The 24,090-nt window shown below is 43.1% G+C and overlaps 1 protein-coding gene across 1 annotated transcript in view; it reads right to left on the reverse strand.

Annotated features, from left to right (window-relative positions):
* Window positions 1–24,090, reverse strand: part of MYOM1 (myomesin 1) — a 126,350-nt gene that overhangs the window by 12,087 nt on the left and 90,173 nt on the right. The window contains exons 33-37 of the mRNA XM_083145139.1: window positions 23,854–24,017; window positions 17,502–17,538; window positions 15,673–15,695; window positions 14,770–14,825; window positions 13,205–13,420 (exon numbers count right to left, since the gene is read on the reverse strand). Of these exons, the coding sequence (XP_083001265.1) occupies window positions 13,205–13,420; window positions 14,770–14,825; window positions 15,673–15,695; window positions 17,502–17,538; window positions 23,854–24,017 (496 nt within the window). The remainder of the gene's footprint in view (window positions 1–13,204; window positions 13,421–14,769; window positions 14,826–15,672; window positions 15,696–17,501; window positions 17,539–23,853; window positions 24,018–24,090) is intronic.

Consider the following 24,090-nt stretch of genomic DNA (forward strand, 5'->3'; position numbering starts at 1 on the left):
AAAAATGTCTGACAGGAGCTGATTGATAGTGGTGCTGTATGTTAGCACTGGAGAATGATGTTGGTGGCTTGGAAATGGATTGCCTGAAGGCATGCACTGAATTTTAGAACTTTATTGTACAGTTGTTTCTTGAGACAAGAACCTTTGTTTCCAGAATGGATCTGGAGGCTGGATACGTGGTGACAATTACCAACTGGAATCTGGAAGCTGGACCTCCCTGCATCACACAGTCTGGAGCCAGGAAGACAGTACTGAGTGTTAACTTCAACAGAAGCAACATTTTACTGCCAATTTGAGGCAGTCAGGAAATGGAACTTAAAGGCCTGTGCGTTGGGTGACTGGATGCTTTTGTCAGCTGGTCCAGGTACAGCCTTTTGTCAGGTGACTGGATTCAACATGGCTTACATAAGTAAGTGGTTTTAAAACTCTGGAGCATGACAGGGCAGACAACCAACCGGACTTGAATGAGCTTTAGTGGTAACAATTGCAGCTGGGCCAGGTAAACATGCAGATACATTTGGACAACTGGATCATCCCATGGGTTCATTTGGATACCACACTAGAAGGCCAATTCAGAGGTGGACACTAATGGCACCACCGCTGCATCTTTATACAGCTGTGCAAATTATGCAAAAGCCACAGAAAGCGACTTTATTAAAAAGACACCCATTACCAGAAGACATCAGAACATTGAGCCTTATTCAGACCTGAATGCTGCTGTGTGAATTTGTAGAAGTCTGTTATCAGATAGAGTGAAAATCCACCCTGTGCAAGTCTGAGAATGACTTGTGAAAATATTGTCGTTCGCCAGCCAGCTGCAAATCCATACACAGCTCCTTCATCATCTAAGGATTTTCCCAGTCTGTGCAAGTGTGCATAACTCTGACCCTTCCACAACTCTGCGACAGGCTAATCAGAGATGACATCACACACCCTCTCTTAAAACACTTGGGCATGCCTGTGTTTTGTTATGACACTCCCAAAATATGGCAGATTACCACCCACAAACGTCGGCTTCCTGTCATTTAAGTTGCGAGGGGATTGCAAAAAAGTAATAGCTGAGTTTTATCACTTTTTGACCTTGCGCATGCGTGCAAATTTTCGGCCTGGCAAATTCACACAACAGCGATCGGCTCTGATTAACAGGTCGGGAGTGAAAAATCTTCCAACATGTCTGACTGATTTGAACATTTGTCGGTTGAATCTGGCATTGTATCAGGTGCTGCTGGTTGACCGCTTGACAGCCCAACATTTACCCCGTTCCTTCTGTGGAAGAGACAGCATCTCTCCACATGGAAGTAATGGGGAGGATCCATACCAGGTTTTGGAGTAGTAGTATAAGCCAGGTGTGTAATCAGCAGCATCTGGGATTTCCTGATCTAAGGGTTTCCAGGGCAGAGTGATCTTGCTCTTGATGGTGGATTAGCCGCCCAAGCGATAGGCCAGGATGTGGGCTGTGGTAGGAACTATTATTGGAGCCCTTGCAAGACTCTGTTATGCTGGGATTACCTATATGCTATATTCTACTGCCTGTAACCACGCTTGCCTTTGGAATTAATCTGCTATGCTGTGACCTATATTTAAAAAATAAAGAACAGAGTCTTCATCTCAGTCCCCATGTGTGTTATCCTTGTCACAATTGGTGGAGAACGCTCGGTGCAGCAGTGGGCCCTTCAGGCTGACCCCCAGACATTTGAGCAGTTAGCAGTGGTGATTGAGTGGTACCTGCCGGTGGGAAAGCTGAATAAAGGCAGGTCAGGATATGTACAGGGAAAAAAACACTAGGCGCCATTTGTACACATGAAATTACTATTTAATAACAATTCATCAACAAAATAAAATCAATTGATTGCATGCATGCAAGATAAAAAGGGTACAAGTAATTACCACAACATTAAGTGCTTATATTGGAGGCCTTAATAATTATCAATACTGGTCACAGGGGGTGCAGGAATATTGCACAATGTTACAGCACCTTGCTGTCAGTCCCAAGTGTGAACAGAGTGTCCCAGCAGTTGGCAGGGGGGAAGGGGGATTTTAGACCTCACGGTGAGTGTGGTTAGGTGTATAATGATTACACCTGTGCGCCCCTGTTTGAAAATGATGGGGGCAACTTGTGGCACTCCGTTAAGGAATATAGTCCAGAACAGGGGGGATGAGAGCGTACACAGATGGGTTACTCACTGGCTTCCTCCGATGGTATCAGTCCGTCATCAGTAATATGATTCGGCGGGTCAGCCACTTGAAGTGCACGGAGCCTGCTGACACCTTGCGGCACCTATCTATCTCCAAGCTGTGTCAATGGTCAGTGGGCCGAGTGTCTGCTGGAGTTTGACCGGTCACAGCGGCTGCGCGCATTAGATCTCTCTGTGTACTCCTATTTCAGGGTGACTGCGGGACTGGGCTGTTAGTGTGCTCACCAGTCCGGCACCTGTGCTGACAATACTGTGATGTAGAGGCAATTTGGAGGTTGTAATCAATGGTAACTTGTAGATCTCTACGGTCCTCAGCCAGAGGTTGTTGGATCCTCAAAAAACTATTCAGAATTGAAAAAGCCGCCCTGAGCGCGGCGAAACGCGTTTTTTGAGGACAAGGTCTTGCCTGTCAGGGTGTTGTGTATCCATGGTGATGTTGTGGAGTGCCCATGTGTTTACTTACCCCTGACCATTTAAGGTTGTAGCGACGGAGACCTCCAGACCACCTTATCCATTGATCCTGGGCTGTGACTTTCCATTGCTGCAGGTGCTGGTTACCTGGAACTAAAAAACCATCAGCCACTGAAGCAAATCAGGGGCTAGAGACTACCAAAGTCTGGTATCCAGGAGAGCTGCAGCTGGTGCTGAACCACCCCAGGAGACTGAGTCTGTGGCCCAATGGAACCTAGTTGGTGAGAGATATCACTGCTGGACTTTGGGAGAGATCACTGCGATGACAGCAATTTGATACACTCCTTTGAGACTGTAAAAGTATTAATGGAAGGGTAATTGATGCTTTACTATCAGAGGGTGTGCCATGTTTTGTACTGAAAAATTATTTTCTATATGGTGTTTCTGCTTTACAAGGGAAAAGGGTAAGTCAGATCTTCGTTCCCCGAAAAATGGAGCAGTTGGTATTAGAAGTTGCACATACACATTTGCGGGGTGGCCATCTGGGGGAGGAGAAAACACCAATACATCCGGTTAAGGTTTTTTGGCCCGGCATCTATGTGTCCGTTAAGAGGTACAGATGGAGCTGGTCTAAACTTTGCAGGGGCTGACGTTTCTACTGCCAGCCACCAGCTGTCGGAAGGGGGCACGTGCACACCCCATCCTGATGGAGCTCCCCCTGGGTCCCTGCCGCCTCACCACACCATTCCGACGCCTGCTGCCACCTCCCCGCCCCCTTCCCAACCCTGCCCGTCTCCCTGAAGTGGAGATGGGCAGGGTCCCACCTCCCAGTCGGATGGAGTCCCTCTCCGCTGGCTCTCGCCAGCAGGAGGCATCTGGCGATGGCCAGGCACAGAAGAGAGGAGCTCCAACTGTATTGTCAGGCATGCCCAGTGTGCCGGACAGAGTTTAGGGCTCCACTGGTACACCTCCCTATCATTTCAGTACCTTTTGAGCAGATTGGTATGGATCTGATGGGCCAATGGAAAAGTCTGCTCGAGGGCGCCGATACATAATGGTGATAGTTGATTATGCCACCAGGTACCCGGAGGCTACACCACGGCGTGATATGAAATCTGGCACCATTGCCAGAGAGCTACTAACCATGTATACCTACTTAGGAATACCAAAAGAGGTATTAATGGACTAAGGTACAGATGGAGCTGTTCTCATTAGAGTGGCTGCTGGCGATATTGCCAATCGCCATCCCCTCCAGCAGCCGTTTCTGTCAGAGGCTGTAACAGCCCTCCATTTGGCTCTGCCCTAGCCTGCCCTCAAGCGGAGATAGTCAGGGAAATTGCTCCCCACCGTCTTGTTGACGGGGACGCATGAGCGAGTGAGACGCTCGTGTGTCCCTGTCAGGTGGAGCTTCCGCCCGCCAGCCTGATGGCAGCTCCATCTCTACACCTTTTGTTTCTAAACTCATGAAGGATTTATGCCGGTTGCTATAAGTAGATCTGTATATCACCTCAGTGTATCGCTGTCAAACAGATGGCCTGGTAGAAAGGTTTAATCAATCCCTTAAGCAAATGATAAAGAGGTCAGTGTCACGAGAAAAACAAGATCTTAAACTTGTGAAGCGCTACAAAGATGTGTCTTCTGGCAATCTGGGAAAGACACAGATCATCCAACATGATATGGTGACTCCACCCGGGGTGGTCATTAAACAAAGACCATATCGCATACCAGGAGCAAAGTGGGCAGCGGTAAAGCAAGAGGTGGAAGATATGTTACCCCTAGGGGTAATTGAGGAATCCACCAGTGAGTGGAAAAATCCAATTGTCTTAGTACCTAAGCCTTTAGGTGTTTTAAGGTGACTTCCATAAACTAAATCAATTGTGCCCGGGTTGATTCTTACCCTATGCCCTGGGTTGATGAGTTGGTAAAAAATGTAGCTGCTAAGGCAATAACAGTCTTCTCTACCCCAGAGGGCTTATTCCAGTATAAAGTGTTCCTATTTGGTTTACAGGGTGCCCCAGCAGCCTTCCAGAGAGCTATGAAGAAGTTGCTACGGCCCCACACGGATTATGCAGCTGCATAATTAGATGACATCGTTATTTTCAGCTGACTGGGAGTCACACCTACCAAAGTTAGAAGCCGTTTTAAACTCAATACGTACACACGGGTTTACCGCCAACCCTAAGAAATGTGCCATTGGTATGGTAGAAGCCAAGTTGGGGTACGCAGTGGGCAGAGGACAGGTTAAACCATAGCATAGTAAGGTATAAGCAGTCCTCACCTGGTCTAAACCTAAATGTAAGGCACAACTTAGGACAGTTCTCGTCTGGTGGGATGTTATCGCAGTTTCATTCGATATTTCGCCACAAGAGCGGCTCCACTAACTGAATGTCTTAAAAAAACAGTCCCCAGACAAGATAACCTGATAGTGATCAGTTTAGCCTCTGCCCCGTTCCAGTGAAATCCAGCCTTGCAAATGAATGTGCTCTCTGTTCGAATGTATTGTACAGCTGCACATCCGTTAGCACCCGAATGAAAATGTCGAAATGCTGTCGGAAGCTGCTCATCATCAAATGATTTTTACACTGGGTACCAGTCATTGCAGCCGCCATAGCCCAGGGGTTACTCTGTGGCTGCAATTAATACAGACATATTCAGCCTACTACTGACACCACACACCCTCCCCTAACAGGCTTTGGCATGCCTGCATTTTCCCTGAAGATCACAGCATTTTGTTCGACACACGCTGTGATTTTCTTGAAACGGTCGGTACCCACACGCCAACACTTGTCAATCATCATGCGTACGGCCAGCGAACACAAAAAACTAGCAGGACATGATTGCAACCAGGCATTGCGCCCGTGCATTGCTGCCAATACGCAAGGCAAGATATATATCGATAATCGGCCAGTGCAGTTTTGCAGCTGTGTCACCTGACTTGATGGTGATCAGGCAGCTCATACAGCTGTTAGTCAGCAGCAGTGGGAGTGGCCAGGTCAGGAGCAGTGAGTGAGGACAGTAGGGTGGCACAAAATTGGCCACAGGAGGAGCTGTCGATAACCCACTGTTTACCCTGCTGTGATGCTGCCGAAATCAGCAGCCATTATCTGAAAGGCTGAGGTGAAATACATTAAGATGCTGAAAATGAGAGTGAAGGTGATCAAGTCTGACTGAAACCAGCTCCCAGCTGTGTGAGGTCAAATTCACCATGAGAGGGTAAGAAAGGGAATCAATGTGTGTGATTCTACCTATAACGACCAGAGTGCTGTACAATGGAGGGATCCACTGCACAGGGGAGGTGGAGCATTGGCCATACAGACTCTGGTGAAGACCTGAGTTAAGGGGCCCCTTAACATTTTTGCTATGGGACCCACAAAGTTCTAGTTACGTCCCTGAGAGAGGGGAGTCCGGGTTACAGTATGCCCCGAGTCCCCCCTTAACCCCTCATTGGTAATCCCGGGAATTTTACGGGCTATACTTCAGTGCCCGGACTGGCAAACATGGAACATTCTCGGGATTGCTGCTGCTAAGCGCCAGCAGCACCGCAGAGCTGATCGACGAACTCAGCTTCAGCGCTGCCTGGCACCGGCTGCTCGGCCGCGCCTTCTCTCCCCCGGCTGTGTGCGAGTCTGCGACATGACTACAACGTCATGCTGGGTTGCCGGGGGCCGGGCAGCGGCTGACAGTGTTCAGCGGTGCTGCCTGGTTCCGGGAGACAGAGTGGTGGGTTTTTTTTAGGGAGCGCTACTTAAAAAAAAAAAAACACCACTGAAGGGGTTAATCTGGCTATGGTTGACAATCTATATCATCCATACATGGAACATTTGTTGTCTGGATTATCTGAGTATAATGAGCAGGTCCAGAGTCTAATTTAAGGTTTTTAGACACAAATGTGTGCAACAATACATCCCAGCATGCCCTGTGACATCTGTCTAAGACTGTATTAAGATGACAAAAAATGATGGTGTACTCCAGTGCCTCCAGTATAGATGTTATGCCACACGGTACCTTTTAGTATTAATGTTATTACAGTGCCTCCCCCCCAAGTACTTACCTTTTGTGGTGGGTTCCTGCTGATTTCCTTCAGGATGAAGATGCTACTGATTCTGAATGCATAGTACATAGAGTGGTTTCCAAGTTTCTTAAGCATTGTGGATGTGACTTAACACCTAAGGGACTCAGGAGCCGCTCTGCACTATGCCTTCGGTGCTGCAGCATCCACACCTAGGAACATGAGCAGCTGGGCAATTGTTCACATTAATAGGTGGGTGAACCTGACCATGTGACATCCCACGGTTAACCTGGCCTTACAGCTGTCCTCTGCTAAATATAAATTAATACAAATGAATGAAAGGAGCTATGTTTGTGGAAATTAATTAGCTATAGAGAGAGAGAGAGAGACTAGTAATATGTTATATTATCATAGTGAATGAGGGACCGTAGGAATCCAACCTCTGCTTATTCAGTCTCAATATGATGGTCATCACCTCCTCCATTTGCTTGACAAACATTTAGACCAGTGTGCCACCTTAGTAGATCACAAAAGCTTTTTTAGCTTTCAGAGTAGATCACTTGGGCCCTTATTCTGGTCGGTGCGGATATATCCGCGTGCGTTCGGCCCGCCGATGTTTTGTGTCTGCGCATGTGCAGAGGCGTCTCTGCGCATGTGCGAGCGGGGCGTACAGCCAAATCCCGCATGATATGTGAACACTCCGAACAGGGGGTGGAGAGGGGCGTGAAGGGCTATTTGGGCTCATTACCATATGCATACGCCCCGCGTTTCATGGGCGTTCCCATGCAAACGCTGGGCGTACGTATGGTAATGCGGCCGTGACGCACGTGTAGGGGGCGGACATATGACATCGCCGGATGTCAGCTGCCCGCCCAGATCCCTGCTTTTGCACGGAAAAATGTGTCCGTGTGGTCTGAGGTTGCGGGAGCTGGTGGAGCACTCGGTCCTGCATTCGATGGTCTGCGACCATCGAATGATGGGGGAGGTTCCCTTAGATGGAGGAGGCGTATTCCATGAAAAATACACGTGCGGTCTGTTCGGCCAGCTTCTTACCGCGTACGGACGGAGTTGGCGATCCGTATGGAAGGCGGGGTTTCGCACGCACGGTCCTGGCCGCATAATCGGATGCGGCCGCACCGATCAGAATAAGGGCCTTGGTGAGGGGTGCTGGAGGAGAATTGCTATGGGTGATGGCTGCTGCTGGCTACTCTGATCTGTGCTGGTGGGAGAGGGGTGCTGGGTCAGAAGTGGAAATAGTAATGGTGCTAGGGGGCATCAGCAAAAATCTTGCTTAGGGCATCAAATTGGTTAGGGTCAGCTCTGCAGACAGTGTAATCCCCACAATCCTTCACTGCACCATAACCCAGGCATTCTAGTTTTTATCAGATGTACAAAACTAATTAAATGAATATAGTTTTTACTAGGTGTACTATCTTCTGAAGTTACAGTACAAGCCCAGAATGGATAAAAGTAAGTGTTCCTGAGTTCCATGGTTAGTCTTTCTCTCAAAGTACAGTGCGTATGTTAGCATTTGTCTTGGTACAGCTTGGTATGTAACATTACATATCTCTTTTCTTAATCTCACAAGCTTTCATAACAGGGTCTCTCATTATATTGAATCAGAACTACGATGAAGCAATACAGAGGTGTACCTAGATATTAGTAGGCCCCATAGCAAAAGTTTGTAAGGATCCCCTAATTAGTAAGTGATGGCGAGAAATGTATGTAAAACATATTAGACAGCAAACATGGGCCCCCTTCAGCTCAGGGCCCCATAGCAGCTGCACCCCTTGCACCTATGGTAGTTACGCCCTTGAAGTAATACTAAGGAACAAAGATCACCACAGGTATGTGATTCCTAGAATCTCTCCTGGGCTCTTTTTTAAATTTTGTAAATACATTTGTTTGTATATAATACATTTTATAAATTGTGCAATAAGAGGTGATGCAGGATGTCTCTAAAGGGGTGTACACACAGTGCGATTTTGGCTATGGGCGATTTTGGCTATTTAATTTCATCTTAAAGTACATGGAGCTGATTTTGATAAAGTCCAATTTGATCTATGGCCAAATACATTACAGATGACATAATCCAAATTTCCGGGTGTGGTATAAGGTTCCGACAGTCGGGATCCTCACAGTTATTAGCCCGACGTCGGGATCCCGACTAGCCGGACTCAGACAGCATGGCGAGCGCAACAAAGCCCCTTGCGGGCACGGTGGCTTGCTATGCTCACAACCTATTCTATTCTCCATCTATGGGGGATGTGGACCTCCACGAGGGAGAATAGCCGGTGGCCGTCGGGAACCCGTCTGTCAGTGTTTTAACAGTCTGAATCCCATCGGGTAAATGACTGTCAGGACCCCGTCCGGCACCCCAAATTTCTTTGCCTGCACAGTTTGCTGGCTGATCGTAAAACCACCAGTCAGCTCCTAACTGTAATTTTTCGAACCTATCCTGTAACATGGCAATGAGGAGTTGATCAATTTTATCAATTTTATGAAGCTGAGAACATCTGGCCCTTAGTACTGAGATAATTCACATTTGTTACACTGACTTCAGCAGCCAATTTACCTGAGAGAAAATCCAGACAAGGAGGTATCCCATGCAAATACAGGGATTTGCATCCACACAGGACCTGTCACATTTGAAGAAATGGTAAACTAATAGAACTTACCGCTCAGTGGAAATGTTACATTGATGTGGCTGAAAAGGTTTCATCAGCAGTAAATCTGTAGGTCTCGCAAATTATGAAGTCAGGACCGGAATATTCACAAGGCAGAAGAGGTGGCCACTTAGGGCTCAATGGAGCATAGTGCCCATTCCTCATCTGCTTGATGTATGTATGTATCAAGAACAGCGCATACCCTAACTATAGTATCTGATTCTGATGTAGGGGGTGGAAGTACAGCTGTCCAGTAGACAGGGAATCACCTGCTGAGCTCCTCAAGCAAATTCTTATTGTTGCCTCCATGCAAGGGGCACGTTATGGATAGATTGGTGCTCACGGCTTTTTATATTTACAATATGGAGCCCAGCGCAGTATCTGGCCTAGGGCCCTGTGGAGCATTATTCCAGTTCAGCTAGAACTGTTGCAGCATGCCTACATGATTTAAAAAAGGAAGCAGCAGCACCTTTGGCTCTTGAAAGGTTTCCCAGTCCTTGTGCTTGGTCCACTAGACACTCAACCAAAGTGCTAGCTCAACAAGGGAACGGGGGATGTGCAATGGTAGCATTATTACAGTACATGAAAATAATTTCCCCAAAACAATGTAATGACTTGCAAATACCCCCACATCTGCCATTTAGCATGTTTGATGGAAATCTTCTTTCCTGCAGTAGAACAGTAGAAATGCATAGTCACCCATTCCAATGGGCACAACTTGATACAACATAGCCTGAATACTAATGAATGAAGTATTAATTGCTGGAGGTGTTAATTACATGACGATTGTAAACATGTGATTGTGTCCCCTTAGGTTTTTAGACGACATGCACCGATTGTGATATTTAGACCTTATTGCCTGAGTTTATTTAATATTTAGTATTTGAACATTTTTCAGTCTGATCATTTGAAGACCACATTGGGATGTCTGCTCATCGGATGGCAAGAATGTAACCCAATCATGGCAAAAAATATATTGAATTCAGTAATGTTAGGTAATTGTGTTTACCGTGATCACCAACCACCTTTATCAGTTGCCTTTCTTATAATCTCTTGACTCCTTGCATATCTGATAAAGCTGGTAAACTTGCCTTATATTAAAGAGCTGCTAATGACTTACACATATATATATAAATACTGTATGCAGAATTAAGAATATCTTTAGTAGAGAAGGTAACGTAGCAATTTACTGTTATATTTTGAATGGAATTTACTTCATGAATATACTTGACAAGTTTCTGAATAGTGAGTAGCTGACCATGGTGTTTGCATGCGGCGAGCACCGCAATTGAATTCCCCCGATGACTGAATATCCATATATTGAGTGCACAAACCTCACCAATTTGGTAAACTATTTGTGTGGCCAATTCCTTAGCATCCAGGCCACGTAAAATAAATATAATTTATCCTAAAATCACATCTCAATATTTTCAATTCTGGGGGGTCCTACATATATAATGTGCTAATGTAATTAGTAGCTCTTGTTCATAAGCCAACTTGCATTGCAGGTTCAGTGTTCATTTAATGAGCTCTTAATTGGTTAAATGTTGAAATGGTGTGTAATAGTAGAAGTTAAACCCTTGAGTGTCAACACCTCTGTAAGAGATGTGCAAAGTATCCACTAAAAATGCCAGCGTCTCTCACATTTGTTATATAAATTCAAATAAAAAAAAAATGTTGTGTAAAAAATAATATTTCCTATGTAAGGTAAACATTACAGGTCATTATGATGAATACAAATGTTGGCTTGGCAATTTTCACACCTATTTTGACAAATTCACTTGGCACTCAAAGGGTTAAAATAATGACTTGTAAATTAATATTATTGTATTTCTGCAAACAGACTTGGTTTTCTCTCCGCTGTGGCTCTTGTTTCCAGTGACAATAATATTTCTGGGTAGAAATAACGTGAATTATGATTTTTAGTGAAAGTAAATGGTGAAACTTGACAGTAGATCTGAGAGTTGTTAAACCATGTTGTGAAGGGTGAGATGTGATCAAAAGAAGGACACACAGTGAAACAAGGGTGGAGGTAGAGATGAAAATATGTGCTCTGTTTATTAGTGAATAGTGGGCAGACACATACAGAAGTGATTGAATACCCTATAATTAACACAAATGAACACTAATGTAAGACATACAATACAGCACAATGGCGGTATTACAGTACAGTATGATTTTACACAGCTGAGTAGTTCTACAGTACTATTTAATGAGACTTCTTAAAATAACCCTTCCAAAGAGCTCTCCAGTTATGCAGTGTCAACTGAAAGCATGATTTAGCCTAAAAGTGCCCATACACGGTCCGTTAAACGGATCCGTTTGGGTCTTAATTAGCATGCATCGTATCGGATCGCATGCCTAGTGCATGCCTAGTGCATGCAATGCGATCCGATACGATGTTTAGCTAGTACAAAAAGTATGTGCAGCACATACTTTTTGTACCGTACTATGTGATGCGCGGGAGCGCGCATCGCATAGTACAAAATGGACGGTCCGGGAACGGACCGTCTATGGGTACCTTTACCCTCACTCCAGTTCTTTCACCCACCTCATCTTCATATATCTTATATTACGTGCAGTCAGGTTCTTGCGCTAATAGCAATCATACAACACCCGCTGCACAAACTATCATGTTTATAGTAAACGTTTTTAATAGTCAATCTGGGGTTCTGAACACAGAACAAACAAACAAGTGTAGTCTATAAAATAGGAATATACTGTAATCTTTTTTTTTCTGCTACAATAATTATTTATGTCCTGGATGAACTTTATTATGTACTAGTTACCAGCCCATCTAACTAGTGCTTGAACGGAGCAACACTTGGATTGCTCTGTCAGACGCCATCTAGTGGCTAAAGCTGACCTTCACCCCATAGAGGTGAGGAGCAGCGTTAGCCTTTTATTAAATATGAATAAATAAAGCTGAACGTGTTTATGTACATATGTGGCTCTAAGGAAAACTAAACATATAATTGAATAGTTTTAGGAAATCTTGTTATGTTACAACTTCACACTGCCAAATCATATGGTATATAACTGAACTTAAACAATATATGTGGTAGGACACACTTGTCTAATTCAAATACAGAACAAATATTATTATTTTTATTATTATTATTAGTTATTTTTTTCATTAGTACATTATTTCTGTAAAACTATTCCTGGTGTTTTACAATGTTACTTGGCAAAGCGGAAAATGGTTTGGACTTATTTTTGGCATGTATATGCTCAGATAAATAAATATTAGAATAATAATACTACAGGGAATAACAAAATTAACAGACAACAAGTATTCTTAGATGCATGTGAATATACTACATTATGCAATCATTTATCATAAAGTTACATTAGAAGCCTATAACTTTTGAGTCACAGTTTATTTAAATTCTTCTCTGTCACCTACATACACTGTGGACGGGCGCTATATGTGTTCTTAGCTCGGAACCAGTGATGTCACTAGAGAAAGAACTGGTGTTTAAGATATTGATGTTTAGGTTGGTTCATTTCACAAAATGGCTGCCACCGGTATGTAGCTGTAAGAACACCTTAAGCTGCTCCAAATAAGTTAATAAATTCAAACTAGAAGTGAGGTAGGTTAAAGGAGTGGAGTCAGTCGCATTTGCCATTGTTTCTCAAACCAGGCCTAAGGTCTTCCACAAAGTTTTTGCTTCCAGGATTTTCTGTCGGATCAAAATCATGGATGTATGGTGAAGAGTGTTATGGAAGGACAGCATGAAAACCTGGACTGCTGAGAGACCTGAGGCCAGGATTTAGAAACAGTGGCTCTTTCACATTATAATAGCACTTAACATCATACTACCTTCCGTTAATTCTCCTTTATATTAGTATAGTTATTATTTCTTAGCGTCAGGCTTAGCCTCCTCCTCTGCTTCTTCACCATCGGGATTAAACACACTTACAGTGAAATCATTAGTCTCAGTGCCATATTTGTTCTTTGCCCGGATGCAATATTTGCCAGAGTCGGAAGTAGCGACGGCGGTAATGGTGAAGCTGGCATACTTTCCAGACTCGAACTTAAGGATGCAGTGTGGATCACCAATCAATTCTCTCTCATTCTTTAACCAGGTGACCTCTGGTATTGGATCTCCCCAGATACTGCATGTGAGGTTAAGTGCCTACAAAGTAATAACAGAGATGTAAGATCAGGGTATAATACAACGTTCTTACTCTTTCTTCCAACGAACACGTGATATCTACAATGCAAGTATAGCAATCACAATATAGTGGAGGCCCTTATACATTGCATTGCATTCCAATACATGCAGCAACTACCTTATATCAGCAATGCAATGCATAAATCTACATTGAACTGATTTGTCTAATGATATTCTATTAGAGGTATAGTGACAACCAATGTTCCCTCTAATTTTACGAAGGCTGTGTGCGGCAAAAGATTTTGGCTGTGCAACTTTGGAAGGAAATTTAAATTTTTGTGCGTCACTTATCTATAACTGGAAAATGACGTTCAGCATTTGTGTTAACTTTACTTCAAAATTATATTAAACGTTTAAACATTCAAAACACAACACACAATGTAGTTAATGGGTGAAACACACATTAATTGAGTCCACAAATGCAACAAGGGACCACTGCTGCTTTGTGCGCTCTGTTGAAATGTGTGTGCGCACGCTCGCCGAGTTGTGTGCGCGCGCACCTGCGCACAGCTTAGAGGGAACACTGGTGACAACTAAAAAATAGCTCTAGATTGCTTAGATTCCTTTAGAACTTCAAACATATTTTACATTAAATATTAGTATTTTATATTAAACAATATATATATATATATATATATATATATATATATATATATATATATAAATATATATATATATATAATTGTGGTGGCGGATCGGCACTCCAACTTTCAAGGGTAAGTACCTGGGTGCCCTCCGGATCAGTATGATAGGGATTAACAGCAGGCAAGCGGCGGCACTCCAAGGAATTTTTATTGTGCAGAAAAAATCTCCAACGTTTCGGGGACTAGCCCCTTTGTCAAGGTGATAACAAACATGTGCGGTAAAACAAACCAACTTATATAGGGGGTGCATAACAATAATTACCGAGTGATGACGGACTGGAAGACATCACTCGGTAATTATTGTTATGCACCCCCTATATAAGTTGGTTTGTTTTACCGCACATGTTTGTTATCACCTTGACAAAGGGGCTAGTCCCCGAAACGTTGGAGATTTTTTCTGCACAATAAAAATTCCTTGGAGTGCCGCCGCTTGCCTGCTGTTAATCCCTATATATATATATATATATATATATATATATATATATATATATATATATAGAGCTAGCTCTGGTCAGGGCTAAAGTGGCAGCCGGCTGTCTGCTAACCCTCTGTATTCCTCCTTTTTGTACATGTGAGATACTACCTACACAGACCTGATATACCAAAATATAACAATAGCTCTCTTTACACATTCTACCAAAGATTTACGTCATTCCTGTACTTTACCTTTCCTTCTTGTATGGTTACAACATCAGGCAAACCGCCTATTACTCTGGCACGATCTAATATAGGAAAAAATGCATGTAGCAGTCATTAACATTAATATGAACACAATATAAGCACAGCAAATGCTCCCCAATATTTGGCCAATCATACAAGATAATATACGCCCATAATAACAATTGTTGTCATTCCATAGTAACTAATCAATGAGCCTCTGTGGAGTAACTAATCAATTAGCATCTGTGGAGTAACAAATCAATATGCATCTGTGGAGGAACTAATCCTAAAGTGGAACACAGACTTTAATACAAGGGGGTAAATTTACTAAACTTTCTAAAAGTTAAAAGTTAGGATGTTGACCAAAGAAAATCAGATTAAAGCCTTTTCCAGTACGCAAAAGAGAAATAATAGCTAGAATCTGATTGGTTTTCTATGGGTTTTTCCTATAGATTTTTCACTTGATGACTGATATTTATTACGTCCGCTTGTCTGAAACAGATGACAAGTCTTCTGGAGACTACCCACCAGCCACACATGACTGCCCACTTCCCCAGTGAAGTGGGCAGTACCTGTGGCCAATGATATGATTCGCAACGTATTGCATCATCATGTTGGCAATCACATCATTGTTCATGGCAGGCGGGGCAATGAGGGTGCCACAACACCCCCCACACTATCCATTTGTTTGTGCGACACCCCCTAAAAGACTGACCTGACTGCCTACTATGGTGGTAGATGTCAAGAACACTTATATGCCATGAACATGAACAGTGTGGCTCTTATTCGGAATTCCGCTCATGCCCCATTTAAATTCAGAATACAACTGTCACTGTATGTGGTAATGTTATAAGTACTGGTGCTCAATTTACTACACATTTACACAGACAAATCTATAAGTAAACTTACTCTTTTCTGCTATTGCCGCTTGCCTGTTGTTGGAGTGAAAAAAATAAAAAAACAAAGATTAAAACTTGCATATTATCTTAAATACAGTGTGAACACAGAAAATGATGGTACATTTTCCTGTACTGAAATAGACCCTATTTCTCCTTTATTGGGACCCCCATTAGTTATCCAAGTCATCCCAAACACAGACATTGATGTTAAGGGGCCCATTTATCATATAATATTTGCGGCTAACCAACCAAAACGGGTGTTTCGGGGGGTTAGCCGCAAATATTAAGTATCACCAGAATGTATGTAGGTGGGACTGCAGCAGAAATCTCCGATGCCTGTTGCGATCCCACCTTCCCTGCTCACGGCTTCATCCCCATAGGTACCTATGTGTTAACATCGGGCAGCATCACAGTGGGTCCCGAGGCTACCTCCATTCTGTGGTGGCAGGGCAGTGCAGCCAGCGGGGTCAGCGGGGAGTCAGCACTAGCCACACATGCACAGACTCCAGGCACCCGGCAAAGCAGAGGGAGGGGACAGGCTCCTTCCAGTGCTGCCCACATAGCACTGCATATGCGATCCAATGATAAATGTGCACCTAAAAGTCATTAGAATTTGACCATGACTCAACTGTGGCAAAATGCTAAACTAACTGAACCACATATTGAAAACAAATAGTGAAGCTCGAAAACCAATTGTCACACTTTTTATTGTTTGCAATAGTGGTGAAATAAAGGACTAACTTGAGATAAATTGATCCCTTTGTCATTTTACATTTCATCCATTAGCTACACACAGCGGAGGCCTCTAAGCATGATAATGAATAAGTTAAACCTGGCACAGGATACAAACCTGTATATAGTGGACTACAAAATATATATAGGGATAATTTGGGTTTAAAACATAAACTTAGGTTGTAATAACTTATAGACATGTGACTGCAGCACAGTATGATAACATATAGGGATGTCTTCAATGTTCTGACGGTGAGCTACTGACGGCGAAAAATGCTGATAACTTGCAGTCAGGGTATTCAACGCACTCCCCTCCTCTCGCTGTTTCCATCTTGCCTGGTCCCTGAGGTGAGGTGAAAACAGCGAGTGTGGCCATTAAAATGGTGGGGCTCACCACAAAATGCATCAGACTTGCTTAATTTGTGGCGAACCTCAGCGTTTAAAGGGATCCTCGCCGTCCTTTCACAGCGAGGATTTGGGCAATACATTGAATACGGCGAGGGGGTTTGACGGGGAGGAAAGGCCATCCTCACTGTACAACCCCCCCCCCCCCCCAAAAAAAAATATCCATGAATATATTTTATTAATGCTATATTTATTTATTTAAAGTTTCTTATACAGCATATCAGATTCCGTTGTGCTTTACAATTGTCATGAAGACGACACCTGGGAAAGGCACTAAAGAGCACAGTTTTTAATTTTTATGATAGGAACAGTAAACTGGGTGTCTTGAATACAAGAGTTCACCGCAGGACACAAGCACCTTTGTACTTCTCAACCAAACAAGAGAAAAAATAGATTACTGAATAATGAAGATTGGCATAAAAATCTGCCAGTCTGTAAAAAGCAGAAGCATACAGCTTTTGTATTATCGATTTTGTGACCAATAACAACTCACAGCATCTTTTCTCACAATAGGAACTGTTTGCACTGTTCTAGGAAGCAAGGATATATATTAAGTGATTACATTTATCACTTTCTGGAAATCTTTACATACACTATGTATTTTTGGGGTCTCTAAAATCTTAGCGAGTAGTTTATTTTATGTTATAAAAATATGAGCATTGTCTCTGGATATCATAAAAGTAAATTGCCCTAAAAACTCACTTTAATCTCTGGAATTCAGCAACGGCTTCATCAAAAGCTAAAATAAAGATCATATCATAATTATAAAACAATGACAGTTGATACACGCACATAAATAAATATGAATATATATGTAATCTAAATTTATAATTGCTTAATTTATACATTTAAAATATGACCATCTAATGTGTCAGTCCAATAGCTGTGCAGTCAGTGCTGCAGGGAAGCCCAACTCTCCTCCCCTTGTAGCTCTCACCGGCTGCCCGACGGACCAGAACTGAATAAAAAAGCCCATTTATAGACAGAGATAGGAGGAGGAAGAAAGCTAAAAAGATTGCAGGGTCAGGGAGAAAGAAAGAGAGGAAGAGAGGGCAGAAGGAATTGTGAGGGTGAAAATGAAGAGATGAAGAAAGAAAAGGGAATATAGGGGTACATGTATGAACCAGTGATAAGGGAGAAGTGATAAAGTGCCTGGTATTTTATCACCAGCCAATCAGCTCCTGACTCTTAAGTTACAGGCTGGATTTAAAATGGGACTAGATTTAACAGTGATGAATTAATGGCAGGGGAAGTTGAGGGGTTTTTTGCACAAAACAATACTACTGCCAGTAATACAATCGTATGGGAGACATTTAAAGCCTTCTTAAGAGGAATACTAATGAAGGGAATTGCTGTGGGAAAGAAAAAAGACAGGGAAGTGGCCAATGCACTGGAGGTGGAGATGGTCAAGTCGGAAAATCAATACTTGTATGATAAAAACGAAACCTCTAAAGAAATATGGTTAAAAGAACAGCAGAAATGGCTAGAACACCTCCAGGTAATGGCCACCTTTCGAATATTAAAAAGCTCTCATCAACTTTATTTAAATAGTGATAAGGCAGGTAAATACCTATCATATATGGCTAAAACAAATGCGCCCCCTACTATAATAACTGGGATTTACTCAGATAGTGGCCAGATAGTAACTTCAACTCCAGAGATAGCAGATGTATTTGTTAAATATTTTAAGGATGTATACAGATCCAGATTGGATATAGAGATGGAAGAGCTTAAAATTTTTTAAGTCATCCTAGGCTCCCTTCTCTGCCAGAGGAGAGTAGACAGATGCTGGAGGAACCCTTCTCTGTTGAAGAAGTGGAAGAAGCCATTAGACTTATGCCACAGGGTAAGGCACCAGGGGTGGATGGCTTGCCGAGTGAGGTATACAAATTTTTGGGGAAGAATATGGCCCAACATATATGGAACTCATTTAGGGGGATGGAACTGGATGGCAAACTATCCCAGTCAATGACGGAAGCAGTGATTAACGTCATCCCAAAAACAGGAAAAAACCCTTTAATGGTAGATTCATATAGGCCGATTTCTTTGATCTCTGCCGACGCGAAGATCTATGCAAAGATTATGGCAGTGAGGCTGGGTAGGGTAATCCATCATATGGTGCATCCGGATCAAACCGGTTTTATTTGCGGTAAATCAACTGCCATTAATCTTCGCAGGGTCTTTTCGTATTTGCAGTGGGCAGGAGTTACGGATAAAGGTGTTGGAGTAGCGTCATTTGACGCTAATAAGGCGTTCGATTCAGTAGAGTGGCCCTTCCTACGGCAGGTGTTGAAGAGTTTTGGTTTCGGACCCTGTTTTATTAAGAGAGTATTTTTGTTATATCAAACACCGAAGGCAAGGGTACTGGTTAACGGCTATGTGTCAGAAACATTTAATCTATATAGGGGAACCAGGCAGGGGTGTCCGCTGTCACCGCAATTATTTGCGCTGGCAATCGAGCCCCTTGCCTGTAAATTAAGAAGCACACTGGAGACCCGGGGAGGTCCAGATGCGTATAATATAATTTCATTATATGCTGATGACCTATTGATTGGGCTCTCAGAGTACCAAAGAGACTTGGACAAAGTGCTTGAAGTTATACAAGAATATGGGAGATATTCCGGGTTAACAACTAATCTAAGTAAATCGCAGTTACTTATTACTGGAGGACAAGGAAACTCGTTAACCCCCTTGCCCCATCACCCACCAAGGGTGAACCAGTTTAAATATCTGGGAATCTATGTTGCAGTTGAAATGGGAGCATATGTGCGGAATAACCTAGACCCAATAATTAGTGAAATGAAAAATAAATTTAAGAGTTGGGCAAGACTCCCCCTTACTATAAGTGGGCGTATTAATCTGGTCAAGATGGTCATCCTGCCTAAGGTATTGTACGTACTACAGCAAGCCCCGATATTCATCGATGATGCTGTATTTAATAAGATGCATGGGATTATATCTTCCTTTATATGGGCTAATAAAAGACCAAGGGTTAAGATGGCCATACTGACTAGGTCTCGGAAAAAGGGGGGACTTTCGATGCCCAATTTTAAATTATATTACTATGCCTCACAATTAGTACACATAAAAGGATGGATGAACGGGCAGGAACACCCTGCTGAGTTGCTCAAGCTACTGGCATTAATGGCCCCTAGGCATACGCCATTGCAGGTGTTACTTACAAAAGCAAGAATTAAAATTCAGGTCCCCTTAATAGTACAGGCTAGGAAAGTGTGGCAGCGGGTCAGTAAGAATCAGAGTGCAAGTGATACTGACCCTGATACATTCCTGTTTTCTTTAAATGGCACTGAGTAATTAGAGATCAGCAAGTTGCACGAATATGGAATCAATATGGAATAACGTCCATTGGCCAAGTTTATAGTAATAACCACATGAAGTCCTTCACGCAGATGCAGGATGAGTTTGGACTCCCAAAACAAATGTTTTTTAGATTCTTACAAATTCGGAGTGCGCTCTCACTGCAGAATGGGCGAGACGGTATTAGCTTAAAGGAATCCCCAGTTAAATTGTTTATAAATAAGCTAGAAAAGGATAAAATAACTTCAAGATGCTATCAATTCTTGTTGGAAATTACACATGATGAAGACCTAGCTGCACTTAGGGCAAAATGGGATACCGACATTTTAGGGATTAATAAAGAAACATGGAGAATTGCACTTAACTCTATTTCAACTGCAACTAATTCCACGAGAGCCCAACAAATTCAATTTAATATATTGCACAGAACGTATATGACTCCAGAAAAAATTAGTAAATTTGCGTCCAATTATATTGATAAATGTCCCAAATGTGATGAAATGCAATGTGGTTTTTTTCATTTGATTTGGGATTGTAGAATAGTACGGAAATATTGGCAAGAGATAGAACAAATAATGTCACAAAGTGGCATTTCGTTGCAAAATGCCTCTCCCCTGGCATATACACTGGGGGTCTGGCAAAATGATAAACTCACGTCTGGTAAAAGGCAATTGGCCATAAATTTATGTACAACTGCTAAAGTAATTATTGCACGCTCCTGGATGGCTAAGACTGGTCCTGAAATTAGAGCATGGATCAATTTGGTGAATCAAACTAGTGAACATGAGAGATATATAAGCTATACACGTAAAACCACAAATAAGTTCTTTGAAACATGGGAGGGTTGGTTCAAGACTAAATTTTATAAAAAACAGTGGTACTCTTTACTTAGAAGGGCGCCCATCTCGGCCATCTCGGGCATTGAATGCACTAAAAAATCAGGTGCGATGCGACAGACGAGATGCCCGAGATTTCCCATAGGGAACAATGTTAAATGTCTCAATTGACCTGATTTTCCTGTTCAATGCCTCAATTGACCCAATTTTTCCATAGGAAACAATGTTAAATGGGCCACAGAGGCCAAATAGGCACCCTGAAGTGAATAATGGCCACCCGAATTGTTAACGCCACCCCACGATCAACGTCAACCCGAAGCGTGGCGAGCGCAGCGAGCCCGCGAGGGGCGGCGGTACGCGTCCTACGACCTTTTCATACCCCCACTATCCACGTCGGCGTGGAGTTGAGAATAGAAAGTGTGGCGAGCGCAGCGAGCCACCGAGCCCGAAGCGTGGCGAGCGCAGCGAGCCCCGCGAGGGGACGCGGATACCTTCACAGGTATCCGCGTCCCCTCGCGGGCTTCACAGCTGTCCGCGTCCCCTCGCGGGGCTCGCTGCGCTCGCCACGCTTCGGGCTCGGTGGCTCGCTGCGCTCGCCACACTTTCTATTCTCAACTCCACGCCGACGTGGATAGTGGGGGTATGAAAAGGTCGTAGGACGCGTACCGCCGCCCCACGCGGGCTCGCTGCGCTCGCCACGCATCGGGTTGACGTTGATCGTGGGGTGGCGTTAACAATTCGGGTGGCCATTATACACTTCAGGGTGCCTATTTGGCCTCTGTGGCCCATTTAACATTGTTTCCTATGGAAAAATCGGGTCAATTGAGGCATTGAACAGGAAAATTGGGTCAATTGAGACATTTAACATTGTTCCCTATGGGAAATCTCGGGCATCTCGTCGGTTGATCGCACCCGATTTTTTAGTGCATTCAATGCCCGAGATGCCCGAGATTTTTTACTAACGATGCCCACGATCAAAATCGTGGGCGCCCTTCTAAGTAAAGAGTACCAAAACAGTAAAATGCCCAACAGGGCTCTTACACACGGAAACACTAAAAAGTTTGGTATGGAATAAAATACTAGAAGTACACTATTATAATAAAAAAAAAAAAAAAAAAATTATATATAATATATTGCACAAAATAATTATGCACTTTAGCACCTCACAATTAATAGAGGTGGGGGAGGGGGGTGGGGGGGTGGGGGAGGGGGGAAATCTCAATATACACATTAGAAGTGGGTTCACCTTTTGATAAAACACGCTCTTATTGATAGGGGGGGGGGAGAGAAATACAAGGTCATGATGTTTTAGGGTATCTTAATAACGGATTGGAATGCAAGTAGTGGCTGCATGGGTCCGTAAAATGTCGGTATAGTAAGAACTAAAGCTCTCATTTTTCAAAGTTGTAACATAAAACACAAACAGCTATCCAATGTAAGGTATTAAAATAATATAAAGAGAGGTCTCTTAGCGAAGATAGAAATACGAGTCCCCATTAAAAACAGTAGTGGCAAGTCTCCCAGATACGGATGTTCTTATTTTAAATATCCTGTTACAAAGCATGTACCTAAAATCACACTCACGGAGGAAGGCAGGTTATGTGTTAGTATTGTTAAATGTATGTTAGTATCATGTAAGAAGCAAGTAAATTGATGAAACAGTCTGTATTGATGATATGGCAAATTTTTTATTTGTATTGAAATGCTTGCTTTTTGTTTTGTCATCTATGAATTGTAAAGGGGGGGAAAAAATTTAATAAAGACTATATTAAAAAAAAAATGGGACATTTAAGAAGGGGAGTGAAGGGGAATTAAAGAAGGGGCGTGAAGGGAAAGCAGCTACAGTGGCTAGGGCAATAGGGAACAGCTGCCACAGGAACAGAGGTGACAAAGATTATTTTTAAGCACTTACTAGATGTTGATACATTAGGGGGAAAGGGTGCCCACATCTCCAAGTTATGGAATGGGAAATGAAAAATAACAAATGTTAAAGGAATGATAATTTGTCTACCTGACCGAGAGAGAAAGGTGTCAGGTACAGGAGAAGAGATGGGAGTGATGGACTGAGAGGGGTATGGGAGGAGGGAGAGAGGGAAGAGAAAGGAAGATGTGAGGGGGAAGTACAGATAGATGGGATAATGAGGGGATGGTAAAAGAGGGGGAGAAAGATGGGAGGAAGTTCAAATAAATGGGAGGAATAAGGGGGTGGTAAAAGATGGGAGGAAGGGGGAAGCTGGGAGGAAGGGGGGAGAAATATGGAAAGAACAGGTGAAAAAAGAAAGGAAGAAGAGTGGAGAGGTGGAAAAGAGGGAGAAAAATGGAAAGAAGAGTGGAGAGGTGGAAGAGGCGGAAAAAGATTGGAGGAAGAGTGGGAGAGGTGGAAGAGGGGGGGAAAGATGGTTAGGAGAGGTGGAAGAGGGGGAGAAAGATGGGAGGAAGAAGTGCAGAGGTGGAAGAGGGGGAGAAAGATGGGAAGAAGAGGGGGAGAGGCGGAAGAGGGGAGAGAGATTGGAGGAAGAGGCAGATAGGTGGAAGAGGGGGAGAAAGATGTGGGGGAGAGAGATTGGAGGAAGAGGGGGAGAAAGATGGGAGGAAGAGATGCAGATGTGCAATACGGGGAGAAAGAGAAGGGAGGAAGAGGGAGATGGGTATAAGATGCGAGAGAGAGATGGCAAGAGAGGAAAAAAAGACTGCAATACTGAATATTATTCCAGAAATATTTCATATATATCAATGTTAATCAGTGTTAATAATAACCTTCCAGGTATTACTCCAAATAAATAACTAATACAGAACATTTCAGCTATTGTTAAAATGAGTATGACGAATAAATGTAACATAGTATGCACTTATTTCAAATGTCCTGTCCATACAGAGTATGTGTATTACATATTCCTTACCTTGTCCAGACAAATCTAAGTCCCTTGTATGAGTAGTCTTCCCATCAAACATTTCCATTACATATTTGCCTTTGTCATTTGGTGTTGGTTCATTTATCTGTAGCCAAAGCATTTCCCCAGTGACACCGCTCTTGACTCTATCTGTGTACTTTATCTTGCTGTCACTAGAAAGCAAACACACACCCACAAGTAAAATCTTTTTTAAAATGGACACACTCAAGATTCTTGTGAACAGTG

The sequence above is a fragment of the Crinia signifera genome, chromosome 5 (assembly GCF_055691185.1).
Source record: "Crinia signifera chromosome 5, ASM5569118v1, whole genome shotgun sequence".
Classification (NCBI taxonomy): Eukaryota; Metazoa; Chordata; class Amphibia; order Anura; family Myobatrachidae; genus Crinia; species Crinia signifera.